Here is a 16228-nt window from a genome sequence, read left to right as displayed (position 1 = left end):
AGTGATTTTATGATCTCATGTAAATCTCTATTAACCCCAAAGTCCTAAGGATACTCCATGTTACTAGTATCAGAGGTTTTATAAGTTAGGCTTTTGAAGTGGGTCTAAAATCTACTAGAGTTATTTTTTCTGTGTTAAGTAGAATAGAAATTGAGATTCATTTTCCCCTTTATTTATCCAGTTGTTCCAGCATCATTTTTTGAAAAAACAAAACAAGGAACCACCATTTCTTTCTCCATAGAATTGCCTTAGAGTCTTTATCAAAAAATAGTGGGCCACATATGTTTGGATCCGGTTCTGATTTCTTTCTGGAATACTATAGCTTTATGACAAGTCTTCAAATCAGATAATGAGCCTCTGCTTTTGATTCCCTTTTTGATAATTTGAAATTTTAAGGTTTTTAAAATTCCCTGCGGATTTTAGAATCTTCTGTTTTTATTTCTACAAAGACTAATGCTGGAATTCTGACTAGGATTGTGTAATAATATATCTCTGTTTATTTAGATCTTTAATTTCCTCAGCAATGATTTAAAAGTTTCAGTGTGAAACTTTAAAAGCTCCCCAAATGACTCTCAGGTGCAGACAAGGTAATAATATCTATTTTAAAAATTTTTTTATTTATTTATCTTTTTAATAATATCTATTAATCTAGGCTCTTTCTTTCTTAGAAGAGTCTAGGATTCCTTAAAGAAAAGAATTCGGGGAGTTCCCGTCGTGGCGCAGTGGTTAACGAATCCGACTAGGAACCATGAGGTTGCGGGTTCGGTCCCTGCCCTTGCTCAGTGGGTTGACGATCCGGCGGTGCCGTGAGCTGTGGTGTAGGTTGCAGACGCGGCTCGGATCCCACGTTGCTGTGGCTCTGGCATGGGCCTGTGGCTACAGCTCCAATTGGACCCCTAGCCTGGGAAGCTCCATATGCCGCAGGAGCGGCCCAAGAAATAGCAACAACAACAACAACAAAAAAAAAAAAAAAAAAAAAAAAAAAAAAAAAGAATTCATCCCATGTTTTAGATTCTACATATTAGATTAGTGAAGGGGTCTATCTACCAACACATAAAAAATGGGCTCTTCCCAAAGTGCATTTCTAACTTAAAGCTTCCATTCAAGTGGTTCTTTCAAAATAAAGACTTTTCCAAAGTGACTTTCCATCTATACAAATACAGAGGAGCATTTTACAATTTCTTCAGTTTAAAAAAATGAAAGTATTTTGTGCCTGCTCAAGCATCATATTACATGTTTTGTCTGATTGCAATTGATCATATTTTATATGATGGTTTGGACTGGCGGGTAAAAGGGAGCAAGACTGAATTGAACCGATTTTCTTATAACATGGAATTTACAAAGATAATATAAGAAATAGTACATGGCATATTTATAGAGATGTATATTCTCTTTTTTCTTCTTATTGCATAAATAGATAACTGATAACTTATGAGATACATTATTTGCACTTCAGAGAACACTATAACTGCCTAAAGATGGATTTATACTCTCTGAAATTTTCTCTCAAGATTGAATGTCGAGCAAAAGACTGAAAACTCTAGTCACTGTAATTTCATTTGAAGCATTTTCAAACAGATGTTACATCTTGGTTTGTGACTGTATTTTAAATTCTTTTTTTCAGTATTCATTAAACCAGTCTTTTCTTCTTGTCTCTAATAAGAGTAACATCTGTTTCTTCTTGCTCAATCAAAGCAACCACCTCAAGAGTCTTACTTTAAAACTAATACCATTAGAAAGTCAGTCTGGATAGAATATGCTTCATTAACATTTCACATTTGTATACAAAACAAGTTTTTCTAGCAATTATAAGTTAAGGAGATGGCAGAGAAAATATTATAAAACAATTTAGTTATTTTATGAAAAAATTAAAGCCCGAAGCTGAAATATTTTTTCGAGGATGTTGGTTTTAGGTTAAAAAACTCTGTAAAGATAGCGGTTTTCACGGAGCTCCCACTGTGGTGCAGTGGTTTAAGAATCCGACTACAATGGCTTGGGTCATTTGTGGAGGCTCGGGTTTGATCCCTGGTCTGGATGCTGTGGGTTAAGGATCTGGCATTGCCAGCTGTGGTGAAGGTCATGGCTGTGCCTTGGATTGGATCCCTAGCCAGGGAACTTCCTTATACCATGGGTGTGGCAATAAAGAAAAAAATCAGTTTCCTTGTATAATGTACAGTTGAAAAGTTATCATTATGAATTAATGAATAACTGAAGGTGTCTACCATAGACTCAAATAACCTTTAAGTATAAAAGTACACCAAAACTGTCACAATTGTTTGTATATATTTAAGACAAAAATACTTTGGAAAATAGAGACTCTGGTTTTTATCAGTATCCTCAAAATTATTCATTGGGAAAGTCCTTGGAAATACTCCACAGACATTCAGAACCATCTAGTTGAAAAAAATTTATTTGGGGGAGGTGAAAGTACATTTTTAACACTGAAAGAATAATACCTATTGTACTGTAGAGCTCAAAATTGATTTTAGAAATTGTTGACCCTGATTTTAACAAGAGATGTATATTTAGCTAGCTTCCCAAATATCCAAATTCCTCAAGACTTATACTGTAGGATTTTTAATGGGGAGGTGGGAATTTGTAACAAAGTAAACTAATTTTTACTCATTTCATAATAGTTAATAGAGAATTAACATACACCAGTTCAAGTTGGTATTTAGAGAGCTAGTCGTACTGAATAAGAAACAATAGCTAATACCTATTGAGAGCTAACTTGCTAATTACGTGCCAGGCACTGTTCTAAATGACGGTTTATACACTTCATCCTCAGAACAGCCGTAGGAAGTAGATACTTTCATCATTATCACTTAATAGAGAAGGAAACTGAGGCATCAAGAGGTTAACCTGCTGAAAGGCCACCTATTAGGTGAGCAAAAATGAGATTTATATTCAGACATCTGACTTCAGAGTCTGTGCTTTTGAATGTTATGTGATTCTGCCTCTCTGAGGATGAGTCTGTCAATCAGGCACTTCTAATCCACCACCATCTCTTTGGGGCATGTTACACATCAGCCTGAATAGTCAGTGACCCCAAATGTAAAGCAATCCTCCATATTCCCAATGAGATAATTAGGAGTGCCTTTTGACTTGCATGTATAAATTTTCAGGACTGTAGGTGAAAATGTCTCTAATATTAATTACTATCGTTCTAAAATTGTATATAATATATAATTATAAATAATTTAGAAAGTTCATTTTTCACTATCACTTTTTGGAAATAATATTTTGTTCAAATTTCTTCTCAGGCAGCTTTAACGTCAGTGTCTTTGTCATAACTTTGAGTCATCTAACACATTTTTGCAGAACAGATCATCTTCAGCTCTAAGTTGTTTGAAGACAGAAATTTTTATCCATATCTAATGCCATCATTGGACCTGTTTTTCTAAGTTTCTGGTGCCTGCCGGAATAACATTAGGACTCTTCTTTTTTTTTTAGTTGTCACATATGTACGTATTCATGATCTTCATGTTGTTAAGAGTGATTATACTGGTGTCTTGTTTAGAAGGCTTATTTGTGACTACATGCATATTTGTAATTGCAATGCAATAAACTCCAAAGAAAATGTACTAAAGTATTACACTTAAGTCTCAGCTTTTCTTTGTAAAATGGGACTCATCAGCCTTCCTTGTTTTTTGGCCTAATGATACAGATAGATATATTGCATCCTGGGTTCTCAGCATTGTTCTAATGCTGTGCAAACCCTAATTCATCTACCCCTTAAAACTAATCTATCAAGTGGATACTGCTGTTTGCATTTTGGAGAAGAGAAATCTTTGTGCATCACAGATGCTCAGAGTCTATGTAATGCTTTATTTTTGTTTGTTATTTGTAAGAACTCAGCCTCTGGAACTAGATATATCTGAGTTCCTACTCTCAGTTCTGCCGCTTACCACGTATGGAATGACTAAACATTATTCGATTCAGTTCTCTCACCTACTTATTGGGTATACTAATTTTAAAATATTTTTCTGTTAAATATTCTTTTGAACTCTTAATATTAATCATCAAGAGATATGCTTCAGCAATCTGTGATAGGAATGGGCCACAAATATAATGAAGTTCACTCTTCACTAGGGCAATAATGACTCAATTGCTCAAAAGAAAATATATCACTTCTTAAAACTTTTCTTTGCCATTTTGTTATTTAAAAATCCCTCTTGTGATTAATTCTAAAAGTTCAAAACAGGAGTCTTATTGTGGCTCAGTGGGTTAAGAACCCAACTTGTCTCCATGAGGATATGATTTCCATCCCTGGCCTTGCTCAGTGGGTTTTTGATCTGGCGTTGCTGCAAGCTGTGGCATGGGGCGCAGATGTGGCTTAGATCTCATGTTGCTGCGGCTGTGGCTGTGGCTGTGGCAAAGGTAGGCAGCTGCCGCCTTGATTCGACACCTAGCCTGGGAACTTCCATATGCCGCAGGTACGGCCTTAAAAGAAAAAGAAAATTCAAAACAATAGTTGGAATTAAAATGAATAGAAATCATGGTTTAAGCTCAGCTGCAGCAGTGGCTGCTATCAACAGGCTCCTTTTATCTGAGGTCCAATTTCTCTTGTAATTAAGTTTCTTGAAAAAATAAAGTAACCTTTTTATTTTAATCTGATGGAATAATAGACCTTTTCGTAATGAACAATTAAGCTGGTGATTTTCCAATTATAAATTAACTTTTTGATGAATAAGTTTTCACGAGAATGTTTAGAAAGGCTTTCTGGTTTACCCTTATGAGCAGAAAGACCCATCAGCTGAAGATAGCTTATAAATGGCTTCCTCTGAATGTGTGATTATTTAGGATTGAACATTTGTAACATTACTGTCCTGGGGGTCCATATCCCAAAGCTGCATCAAAAGCAGGGCTTCTAACATTGTAAAGCAAAGATAAAAACCAAAATCAAAGCTGTACACTTCTATGGCTAGCTAGCACTAACCCAGTTTATACTTTCAAGAAAAATGTTATAGTGAAGATAGAGTCTTCTGTGCACCAGTTCTGGGGGAGAACCCCAAAACAACCTACTCGAGAAGGAATTATTTCAGTAAACACTACTTACTACTTGTCTGACAGCTAATGGACTTTAATTTTAGAATAAGGACTGTGTATTTACATAGTACTTTCACAGTGCAAAAAATTTTGTATATGTATGATACATTTCATAATTTGAAGGTCATTTAGTTACTAATTACTTTAAAGCTGCATTTTCTGTTTTCCTCTATTTAAATAAAATGTGCTCAATAAGTATAGCTAAATTAGAACTTGATGAAAATCCTAAAAACATACCTTGAGGGGTGATTATTCATGATGATATTTACTACCGTAATATTAGTTAATACTATAGATTTGTAGTATCTTCAAGCTCCAACAGGCCTCAATGTTTTTGTCTTTAAAATGGTATATCTGTTTAATAATGTAAACCAATCACTTCTTCTATAAAGGATGACACAGTAAATCGTTGAGGCTTTGCGGGCTGTGCAGTTTCTGTAGCAACTGTTTGACTCTGTAGAACAGAAATATGTAAACAAATGAGTTTGGCTGTCTTCCAGTAAAATTTATGTGGACACTAACATTTGAATTCTATATAATTTTCATGTGTAATTTAATATTATTCTTTTTATTTATTTTAAACCATCTAAAGTGTGAGAACTATTTTTAGCTCTCAGGCTGTACAAAAACAGATGGCAGCAGGCAGTATTTGGCCTGTAAGCCGTGGTTTGCAGAACTCTGATCAGAGGCCTAGAGTCATCATCTGTGTTTCACTGATTTTCTCTCATTCCATTTTTGGGTACCCTGACATGCTAGGCTTTTCTTTCTTTTATGAGGCTGAAGTGCATCTTCAAGTAACTTCTATTTATGGATTCTAGGCTATGCAGTCTAGAACAAAATCGTCCCCTTTGCAAAGGCCTTTATAAGGTTAAAGAAAGCCACTTGGACTCTCTTAGATTTCTGTCTTAGTGTTACTTAAAACTCTTTCATGAAAATTGATTCAAAGGTTCTTTTCCCCTCTTTATTCCTTAATTTTCAAATTATTCTCTGTAAATTGAACACAGACAGAACAGAAACTTTAAGTTATTTTCTGTCTCATGGAGAAGTAAATAGATTGTGTCTGAAAATATTTGTGCTAGTCAAGAGTGAAATGTGATTGTGAGGGAGTTGTTGAGTTATTTTATTGGTATTTGTTTAAATATACCTAATTCATTATAAAGGTTATCTTCTTTGTAAATGATGAGATAATCCTGGCACCATTTTCTAGACCTATTAGTGTTCAGTTAGTGCAAATAATTGCGGTAGTGGAGGAAAACTTCCTTTGTTGTCTTCTAAGTTCTTTGGCTTGTCTAATAATTAAATTGACATAAAACAGATGAACAGGAAGAAAAGAAATACAATTGCATATATATATATGAGAGATCTCCAAAATATGAGTCTCAAAGAAATGACCCATCATATTTTTAGTACTTGTCATCTGGGAGATTTATTTCTTACTTTCAAAGGGACAAAGGAAGGTCACTGTATCCTTATCACTGGCTCTTTCTTAAATAACTTTAATTCAAAATAATCAATATGATGAAATGACACGTTCTGAGATGGCATGTTCTGCTCCCCTTTACCACACAGACTCACACATTTATTCTTTAGTTCTTTTCTATAAACTGTGCTTGCTGCATGTGGTTTTTGAGAGACAATACAGAAAGAAGTTTTTAAAAACAATGACGTTAAAGTTATAAATCCTTTTTCCCATCTGAGAGTGGAGTCTAGTAAAGCTAATCAGAAAATAAGTTCTAAATTAAAATAGTTCATCACCACTTCCCAAACAACGTTATTCCCTCCATTCATTTTCTCCAGTACCCTGATGGCACATTAATACACTTTCCCTACTTGGCTGGGTAATGTTATGCCTAATTTGGTCCAGTGGAGGATAGAACTACTCATGATGGTAAAGAAATATGAAATATTAATTGTATCTAGCACTGAATTTTCCTAGATGAAAATATATTAATTTTTACTTATATGTTCTGACTGTTGATATTAAAATTATTTTCAACTCAACCACCTTAAGAAAAGAAATTGTCTTTTCTCTTGTTATCTAACAGGTTCTGGGTTGAATGATGGTCAGTGGCATGAGGTCCGTTTCCTAGCTAAGGAAAATTTTGCTATTCTCACTATCGATGGAGATGAGGCATCAGCAGTCCGAACTAACAGTCCTCTTCAAGTTAAAACTGGCGAGAAGTACTTTTTTGGAGGTAAGACTACCATTTTTATTGGCTAGCTAATACATTACTAAAAATGGAGTTTCAATCAAGTTTGATTATTAAGTATTTATATTGATTCAGTGGACTCAGTAGATCTCAGGGAAAAGCAAACATACTCTGCAACCCCATTGAGACCAAAGGAGTAACCAATTTATTGTTTCTTCATGTTGAAAGATTAATATGGTGTCACCATATCCTTCTAGTCCAATTCAATTATTCTAAGTATAAAGCATGAGATTCTGAATCCATTCATTCTTATAATACTCTTCTCAAGAATCATGTCCTTGGATTATATGGTAGTCATCTATGGCTGTGTAGCTATTTAACCCAAATTTTTCTTAGTGGGTTAGCACAACAAACATTTACTATCTCTTAGTTTTTCTAGATCAGGAATTCAGAAGTGATATAGCTAGGTGGTCCTGACCCAGGGTCTTTCACGAGATTATACCCAAGCTGTTGATCACGGTTACAATTATTTGAAGCCTTTATTGGGCACGGAGTTCTGCTAAGAAGAAGATGCACTCACTTGCTTGACAGTGGGAGCTGCCTGTGTGGATAGTATACCTCAGTTCTTTTGCACGTGGTCTGATCCTTCAGGGCCTCTCTTCTCCAAGTGGTTTCTTCCATAGAAAATGGAGTAGGGTGTGTATGGGTGTGCATGTGTGTGTGGAGAGAGAAGAAGAGAAAAAGTAGAGAGGGAGAAGGGGAGGGGAGGGAAAAGCCAGTAAGCAGGAGAGAAAGTTTGCAGAGATAGAAGCCAAAGGTTTTCGTTTTTTGGTTTTGGTTTGTTTTTAATAATCCAATCTTGGAAGTCACATCCCATCACTGCTGTTCTAGCCCACACTTAAAGCAAAGGGATTATGTGAGGAAACAGAGATGACAGCCCATCTGAGAGGCCGTCTATCACAGGTTGCCTTATGTGAAACCATATGATCACAGATATCTTGGTTCTTAATAAAAAGATTAGTGAAAAGGGAGAGTCTCATAATAAATTCTACCACTAAACCTGAAAGAGTGTTGTAGCATAGACCTGGCATGTTTTCTAATTTGAGAATTGCAGCCTTCCAGAAAATGATTTTTTCCTTAGTGAAATATGGGGATATCTTTTATGAAAATGCTAGGTATGTTGATTACATCAATATGTCTTTAATTAGATTATTGGCTTTCTCATTCTAATCACCCAAATGTGAAATCTAAACAATACATTGTATCCTTTGAAAAGGCTTTGGATGAAGCTTTAAAAAACATATGTGTTTGTATATTTGCCTCTGAAAATATACTTATTAATAGTCACATATCTGTTTATATGAATATATATTTATATATCACTGTTTTTTATGTATTTTTCTAATTGTTAGAATAAGCTTACTTGAGAACGGTTATCTTGTATGCATTGATTCCAGCTATATACCTCAAGTTCCTAGAAAAATTCCTGGAATATAATAGATGACCAATAAATAAATATTTATAAATGAATTAGTAAATTTTAAAAAATAAACAAGGCAAGCATTTTTCCCCAGTTACCCAGAAGAAGAAACAGAGGCCCTTAGAGCTATCCTGACTTGCCACTGATTTATAGCCAGCCCCTGAACTGAAGACCTCTGACTCCTGTTCCAGGATGTTTCTCCCCCTTTGCATCATGGTATGATGATGGGTGACCACTCAGAGGCAGAAGTCTTGAACTAGACCTCTTCTTCTTTAATCTTCCATCATGTTCATTGGGAGTTAAAGCTACATGCTTTTACAAAGCCTCTCAATAAATATTTGATGAGTGGATGAAAGTCAGACAAGATGTCTTATGAGTGTATAAACTGGGCTTATTGATGTGAGAAAAAACAACCCAATAGCCAAACTGGTTTTCCTCCAAAAACATATTTAATATGATGGGCTTTGGCCAACAGTTTATATTGCTGTCAGAAAATGGATCACAATAGTCAGTTGGAAGGCTATTGATAATCTCTGATCATCCAAATGACAGTGGAATATCTTGGCCATGAATGAGCTTACTGAATGCCTAAGGCAAGTTCTGATCTATTTCCATCTAGCTGGGTAGGCAAAAAACTGTAACTACAAATTTATGGCATAGACTTTATAGGCTATGAGGGCTTTTTAGTGTGCTATTTACTATTGCTTTACAGATTCTGGTTTTTAAACCTGATGGTCAGTATCATATTTCCACACGCTTGGGTCTTTGGTTTGGCACTGGGAAATGCTCATACTTCTCTGGTTCTGTCTACATTGGCTAAATCCTCGGACTGTATGAGAATCACTGGGGGAGCTTGTTCAGCTTCTCAGTCCATACTCCTAGAACTTTAAAATGCAGGATGCTGAGAAATTGAAAAATTCTAAACTTTCAATGCTTCTAACACAAATGATCTGAGGGACATAAGTATAGACGTGACTTAGCCAATTTGCATGTATATCTATTAGATTCCCTTTAAAAGACAGCATTAGCCACTGACAAGAGAGATGACTAAGAAATAGCAAGCCTTGGAGTTCCAAAAGTTGTGGCTCAGTGGGTTAAGAACTGCACTAGTAGCCATGAGGATGCAGGTTCCATCCCTGGCCTTGCTCAGTGGGTTAAGGATCTGGTATTAATGTGGTTGTGGCCTGCATCTGAAGCTCTGAATTGATCCCTAGCCTGGGAATTCCATATGCTGCAGGTGCAGCCCTAAAAAGGAAAAAAAAAAAAAAAAAAAAAAAAGCTACTCTCATGTAGCTTTGGCACTGTGGAACAGTGAAAGGAAGCCCCAGCCAAGGTCTGTTGCATATACAGACATGCATTAAATGAACATTTATTAGTAACCTGGAATAACACTATTAATACAAACTCCCCTGTAAGCTCTCTGACTTGCTTTAGCTTGAAAATACTCTTCTTTTCAGGAAGCTGTAGCAATAGTTAAGAAACAGGATTCAGCTACACTCATAGCCAGGGCCAGGCAGCAGAAAGCTTCCTAAGCTAATAGCTGGCACAGGATCACTGATTAAAACTCCAGAACCATCCCCACCCAAGTCTTCATTCAGGTCAAAGATGTTACTGGCATCTTACACTATTTTCATACAGGTTGTGGGTGTCTCCAAAAGATGCTTTGCCAAACTACATATCCTTAATATCTTTAATTTAATCACAGAGATCTCTTTCTTAGCATTTATCTACCATTTATGCTAATTAAAAAAGCACTATTTTTACAAAAGAAAACTTCGCATTCAGAAAGATCATTAGAGGAATAGATAGCAGAAATTCTGGTGTAGTCACATCTGGAGTGGTTGTAGTGTTTCTCTTTTTAAAATAAATTTTATTGGAGTACAGTTGACTTAGAATGTTGTGTTAGTTTCAGGTGTACAGCAAAGTCAGTCAGTTATACATATACATATTTCTGTCCCTTTTCAGATTCTTTTCCAATATAGGTCATTATACAGTATCGAGTAGATTATTTTGTGCGATGCAGGAGGTCTTTGTGACCCATCTCTTTTACATATAGTTGTGTGTATATGTCCATCCCAACCCCCTAATTTATCCTTCTGGCCCCACATTTCCCCTTTGCTAACCATGAATTTGGTTTCAGCTACATGCAGTGTTTCTGATAGAATGATCACCTCTGGCATGTTGATTCCTGATTAGAATGCTAGCTGCCTCTGGATCGTAACTTAGCGCACACACACACACACACACACACACACACACACACACACACCCCTGTACTGTCTGTGCTGAAAATTTAAAGTTGCAGATGTTACAATGATGACACCTTAAGAAATATTAGTAGAGTGGAAAGGAGAATTGACTTTGTTCTAAATAATAGCTTCGAATCATACACATCTCATTTGGGACCACGGCGTCACTTATCTGATAGGTCATTTTAATAATTTACGTACTTTATCTGTTAAGAGACCATAGAATCTGTTCAGTGAACATTACACAACATGACCTGCTAAACCAGGATCTGACTCCAGGGAATGTTAAATGCTGGCTACCTTTCAAATTCATCTGGAGTCTTTTTTTAAACTTACTCTGAGACAGACCCTTCCTAAGGAAGATTTCAGATTTCAGACCATATGCTTATCTATCTAAAGCCTCTCACCAACTGCTCCAGTACTCAAAGCATGTCTTCCTTTAGTCAATAAAAAGCAAATTGTTTTCTCACTAGGTGAAAGTCTTAAGTAAAGGCGTCTTGCCCTTAAACTTGTCCAGAGTTTGCTTCTTTTGAAGTTAGATCCTGGCCATGCAGCTTCTTGGGCCATCACAGGTGCTGCTGTCTCCCACCTGTGCAGAGGTATCTCTCTCCACGCCTGCTCCCTGCTCATCCCAGGAAAACTCTTAGTTCTCCTCTGTAACATTCTCATTCACATGTTTAAGCTTTAAGAATTACTTTGCCTTGTTCTTTCTTGAGAATAGGCAGAAAAAGAAAGAATTCATTTGGGATGTTTTACTCAAGGAAAGTTAGCTGCTTTAATTTTTTTTTCTCTATCTCAACTAGAATTCCTTTTGATTACATGTTAATTTTAATAATCAAAAGGATAATAAACAACATAATTAAATTTATTTATTGACTGCTTACCTCGTAATTAGCTTTCTGATGCAGGCTGGGACCCAAGGTCATGAGGGAGTAGAAAAATTTTCAAAGTTTTAAATGTTTCTTTATCTAGACCCCTCCTTTTTTGGTGATTTTTGTTTTGTTTTTTTGACTCTTCTCTGGTTTACTCTTCCCTAGAGGTCTCCTTAGAGACTTTGCCTACGTCTAGCCTTTTCCAGGAGGACAGCCGGGCCCTCTCCTTCCTGATCCATTTCCATCCTTTCCTCCCCACCCCTGCCTGCCCAGCATCCCTGGTCCCTTGTCCCACTCCACTTTCTTCTCTGCCCTGCCACAGCGCTTAGCCACTTTCTAACACTCTACATCCTTCATTATTTACTTTATAGATTGTTTATTGTCAGAATCTCCACTAGAATGTAAGCACAAATGACAAAGATAGTGTTTTTATTTTCTTCTTTTTATGTCCGCACCTGCAGCCTATGGAAGTTCCCAGGCTAGGAGTCGAATTGGAGCAGCAGCTGCCAGCCTATAGCATAGCCACAGCAATGCCAGATCTGAGCCACATCTGTGACCTGTGTCACAGCTTGTGGCAATGCCAGATCCTTAACCCACTGAGCGAGGCCAGGGATTGAACCTGAATCCTCAGGGAGACTATGTTGTGTTCTTAACCCACTGAGCCGCAATGGGAACTCCCAAGATACTGCTTATTTTTGTTTTATGTTATATCACAACTATTTGGAAAAAAATGCCTGATGCATAATAGTTCTTATTGTACGTTTACTTATTGAATAAATTAATTGAGAGTCCCTTATCAATACGTTTAGTAGTCACATGCAAAAAGAGCTAGAGGACTTTTTATCTCCACATAGAGTGTCAGCTTCTGCCATGTGCCTTCCCCCCCCCATAGAATTTTAGGTAAGGGTTACTCATTAGGCTGACAGAGAATAGCCACTGGCAGTCCAGTATCATATTTGCCAGGTATAACTTTTCAGAGTCTTAAAGGTAAAATATTTTTATTAGATGCAATTTTTAATCAAAGTTTACATACTACCTTATGAATAAGGAGTAGAGCCAGGTTTCAAATAATTTCATTTACTAAAATCTGGCATTATTTTTCATGGTAGAGCAGTGAACAAGTCAGAAAAAATACTCTCATTCCATTTGAGATAACAAACACATTGGTGAAATGAGTGTGTTTTGGAGAAAACACATCAGAGAAGGGGATACGAAGATCTTGGGGGAGAAGGATGTGGAAGGTTACTACTTAAAATAACTTGGTAGAGGAAGGAAGCTGGCACTTGAGCACAGAGCTCAGGGGAGTGAGGAAACATACCATAAGGAGATACAGGAGAAGAGCATCTCTGATAGAAAAGTAAGTGTAAATAGCACACAGGTGGTGAGCAAACAGAGTCCTGGAGGACAGGAGGCTACACAGCTGCAGGAATGTGAGCCTTCATAGGCCAGATTGTGAAGGACCTTTTAGTCTCAGTGAGGTGGGAGGGCCTTTGAAGATCATACCAGGTGAATGGCCTAACCTCATTTTACATTTTGAGATGGTCTCTCAGGCTGCTCTTTTGAGAAAAGACAGTAATCAAGTGAGGGATCAAACCTCATTGAGGGAGGGAATCAGATGGTGGAGATTGTTGTGGTAATGCAGATAAAGGAAGATAGACTAGTGGAGGGAGTGGGGAGTGGGAAGTGGTCAATTCTGAATACATTTTTGGAAGTCAAGCCTCAGGATTCTCTGACAGGTGGGATATGGGCTGTAATACATAAAAAGTTCACAAGGATAACACTAGTCAACCTGGGAAAAAAGCCTTGAGCTGACCCTTTCCTCTACGTCACACTTTCTCCTTCCACATCTACTCTTTGGGGTTCATCTGGCAGTGTTTCCCTAAAAATGGCCTCCAACCTATATGCATCATAAACTACTAATGATATTATCCATGTGATAACCTGCTATTCCTTCTCCAGAATTAACAGGACTGTGAACCAATCCTCCCCCATCGAATACTTTCTCAGTTCTCTGCACCCTCTTTGTCCTGGATGGGTTCTGAATCAATTCTCAAACCTCTCATGTCTTGCCCAGATGCTCTTTTTGCTGCATCACCCATGGGGTATAACAAGGGTCAAGAATCTACTGATTTAAAACCAGCTCTGGTAAAGGAAAATTCCAATCACAAAAAATTCCAATCAATCTCTGATTTGGAGACTGCAGTGCAACTCAGAAATAAGCAAGTGGGTAACACTGACTCAAGGCTAAGGCACTGCTATAAAATAAGTGACTTTTAAAGTATTCATTTACATATAAACTTCTAGTGAGTATACTTCCAACTTGAAAGCATGGTCTAGTCATTATCTTTTCTCTTTGTGTTTGCTCAATCCATGGGACAACTATACAGAAGTTAGGATTAGGAGATAAATTATTTAATGCCTTTTAAAAAGTAAAATGAAACTTAACTGTCATCTACATTTATATAGTGTTGAGCATCATTCATTCATATGAAATATTTTGGTGCCCATCTTTTGTGTAATAACATCTCCCTTTAAAATACTAATTTAGGAGTTCCCATTGTGGCACAGCAGAAATGAATCTGATTAGGAACCATGAGGCTGCAGGGTTGATCCCTGGCCTCACTCAGTGAGTTAAGGATCTGGCGTTGACATGAGCTCTGGTGTAGATTGCAGACGCAGCTGGGATCCTGTGCTGCTATGGTGTAGGCTGGCAGCTGCAGCTCCGATAGACCCCTAGCCTGGGAACCTCCATATGCTGCGAGTGTGGCCCTAAAGAGCAAAAAAAAAAAAAAAAGCAAAACACTAATTTAATGGCAGAGTCAAGTTTTAATGACCAACTGACTATCAATGTATTAAATTACAGAACAAGAAATGAGGAAATCACATCTTAGAACCTTAGGGATTCCTGTAAGTTGTTAATAGTTTGATTTAGATTGACTAACATTATATAATAATTGGAATTCACTTTTATTGCTTCCAAACCCATTCATTAATATATATATATATATATTTTTTTTTCCCCCTCTCCTCTGTGTTTTACTGTTTCACCCTGGTTCATTGTATATATGATTGTTTTTACTTTTTTCAGCATCAGGGAGTTGGTCCCTCCTTAATTGTAGTGAATTAACCCAGAAACTTTCTTAATTACTAGTTTCTTAAAAATAATTTGGTTGTTCAAAATCAACCACTTGTTCAAAATCTACCACATGCCATAAGTATATTCTGTGCAACTTCTTTCCCCACTTTTAAAGAAACACATTTTTAGGCCACTTCTTTCCATTATGAGACCATTAACAAAAGAGAGATACATTTCTTTTTCAATCTAATTCCCAAGGAACTTTTGGTTGTTTTAGTTTGTGTTCCAATTACATGCATAAAAGAAAAGGGCACAGAAGAGGAAGGGAATTGCACAGTGAAATTGAATATATTAACCTCATCAGAAACTGTTTCTCTGATGGAGCTAGGAAAGTATTCATTACATAGTTCCCAATTCCAAAGACCTTTTTATATCTTCTACAAGTAAAATTTGATTAGAGCTATGATTTGGGCTAATTATCATTAGAATTATTGTGGTGTTCTACATGTCTTTGCCTTTTTCTGGCTCTTATGACTCACTTGCATTGGGAATATTTAGATTTAAGAGAGAATTATAAGTAGTTTTTCAAAGAAAAAATCATGAAATTATAAAAACTCTTTGACTTGCAGGAATTTTCTTAACCCTGTGATTATTTACCACTATTACTTTGTGCTTTCTTTTCTCCTTATATTAATTTTGCTACTTTAAAATCACTAGACTAAATGAATGTAATGTTCTGACTGTGGAAATAATATGGATAACTCTATACATCTATAAATCGAATATGATTTTTTGGTGTGTATCTTTTAAAAAGTATTTTTCATATCTAAAATGCCTTTAAGTTGAAAAAATTGGCCATATTTTAAAACCGTGATGCCTTGTATATCTGGCGCATATACATGATATGTGTGTCAGGTTATTATTTGAAGAACATAAACATTTCTACAGATTACCCTATCCAGTTGATTTTTACAGTGCTTCATGAAAAGAAAAAAAAAAGGAAGACATGTATACTTTTTTAAAATGAGTAATTATATAATAATTGGAATTCACTTTTCCAATTCAGGTACTGGAAGAAACAGACTTTGAGACTGAACAAGACATTTGAAAGATTTATTGGGCAAAATGTCTCCGAAGGATAAAGGTTAAAGGAGGAGGTGGAGGTCTGACATCTGGGGAAGGAGTTAGACGAGGAAGGAGAATTGTGGAGGAAGAGCCCCCTATTGCAGGACAGCACTAAGATAGTGTCAGCCACGGCCCTTGCAAAAAGAGCCAGAAAATTCACTAGCTCTTATTTCACAGAGGCCTGAGGTGAAGAAACCTCCTCTGCTTTCACAGACCCTTATTGGATC

At 36.5% G+C, this 16228-nt stretch overlaps 1 protein-coding gene across 7 annotated transcripts in view; it reads left to right on the top strand.

The window, feature by feature from the left end:
• The window catches only part of CNTNAP2 (contactin associated protein 2), a 2042838-nt gene that overhangs the window by 1071454 nt on the left and 955156 nt on the right, over positions 1–16228 (top strand). For all 7 annotated transcript variants that reach the window (XR_014816181.1, XR_014816180.1, XM_084977536.1 and 4 more), the window contains one exon: positions 7095–7244. Coding sequence is in view for 4 of the 7 variants with exons in the window: in XM_084977536.1 (XP_084833662.1) it covers positions 7095–7244 (150 nt within the window). In the remaining 3 variants the exon portion in view is untranslated. The remainder of the gene's footprint in view (positions 1–7094; positions 7245–16228) is intronic.

Source organism: Sus scrofa, chromosome 9 (genome assembly GCF_054392235.1).
Source record: "Sus scrofa isolate SSC_HxYL_T2T_F1_AM1 chromosome 9, Sscrofa_HxYL_maternal_Yorkshire_Landrace_v2.0, whole genome shotgun sequence".
NCBI classification, from domain to species: domain Eukaryota; kingdom Metazoa; phylum Chordata; class Mammalia; order Artiodactyla; family Suidae; genus Sus; species Sus scrofa.
This window is presented reverse-complemented; position numbering and strand designations above follow the sequence as displayed.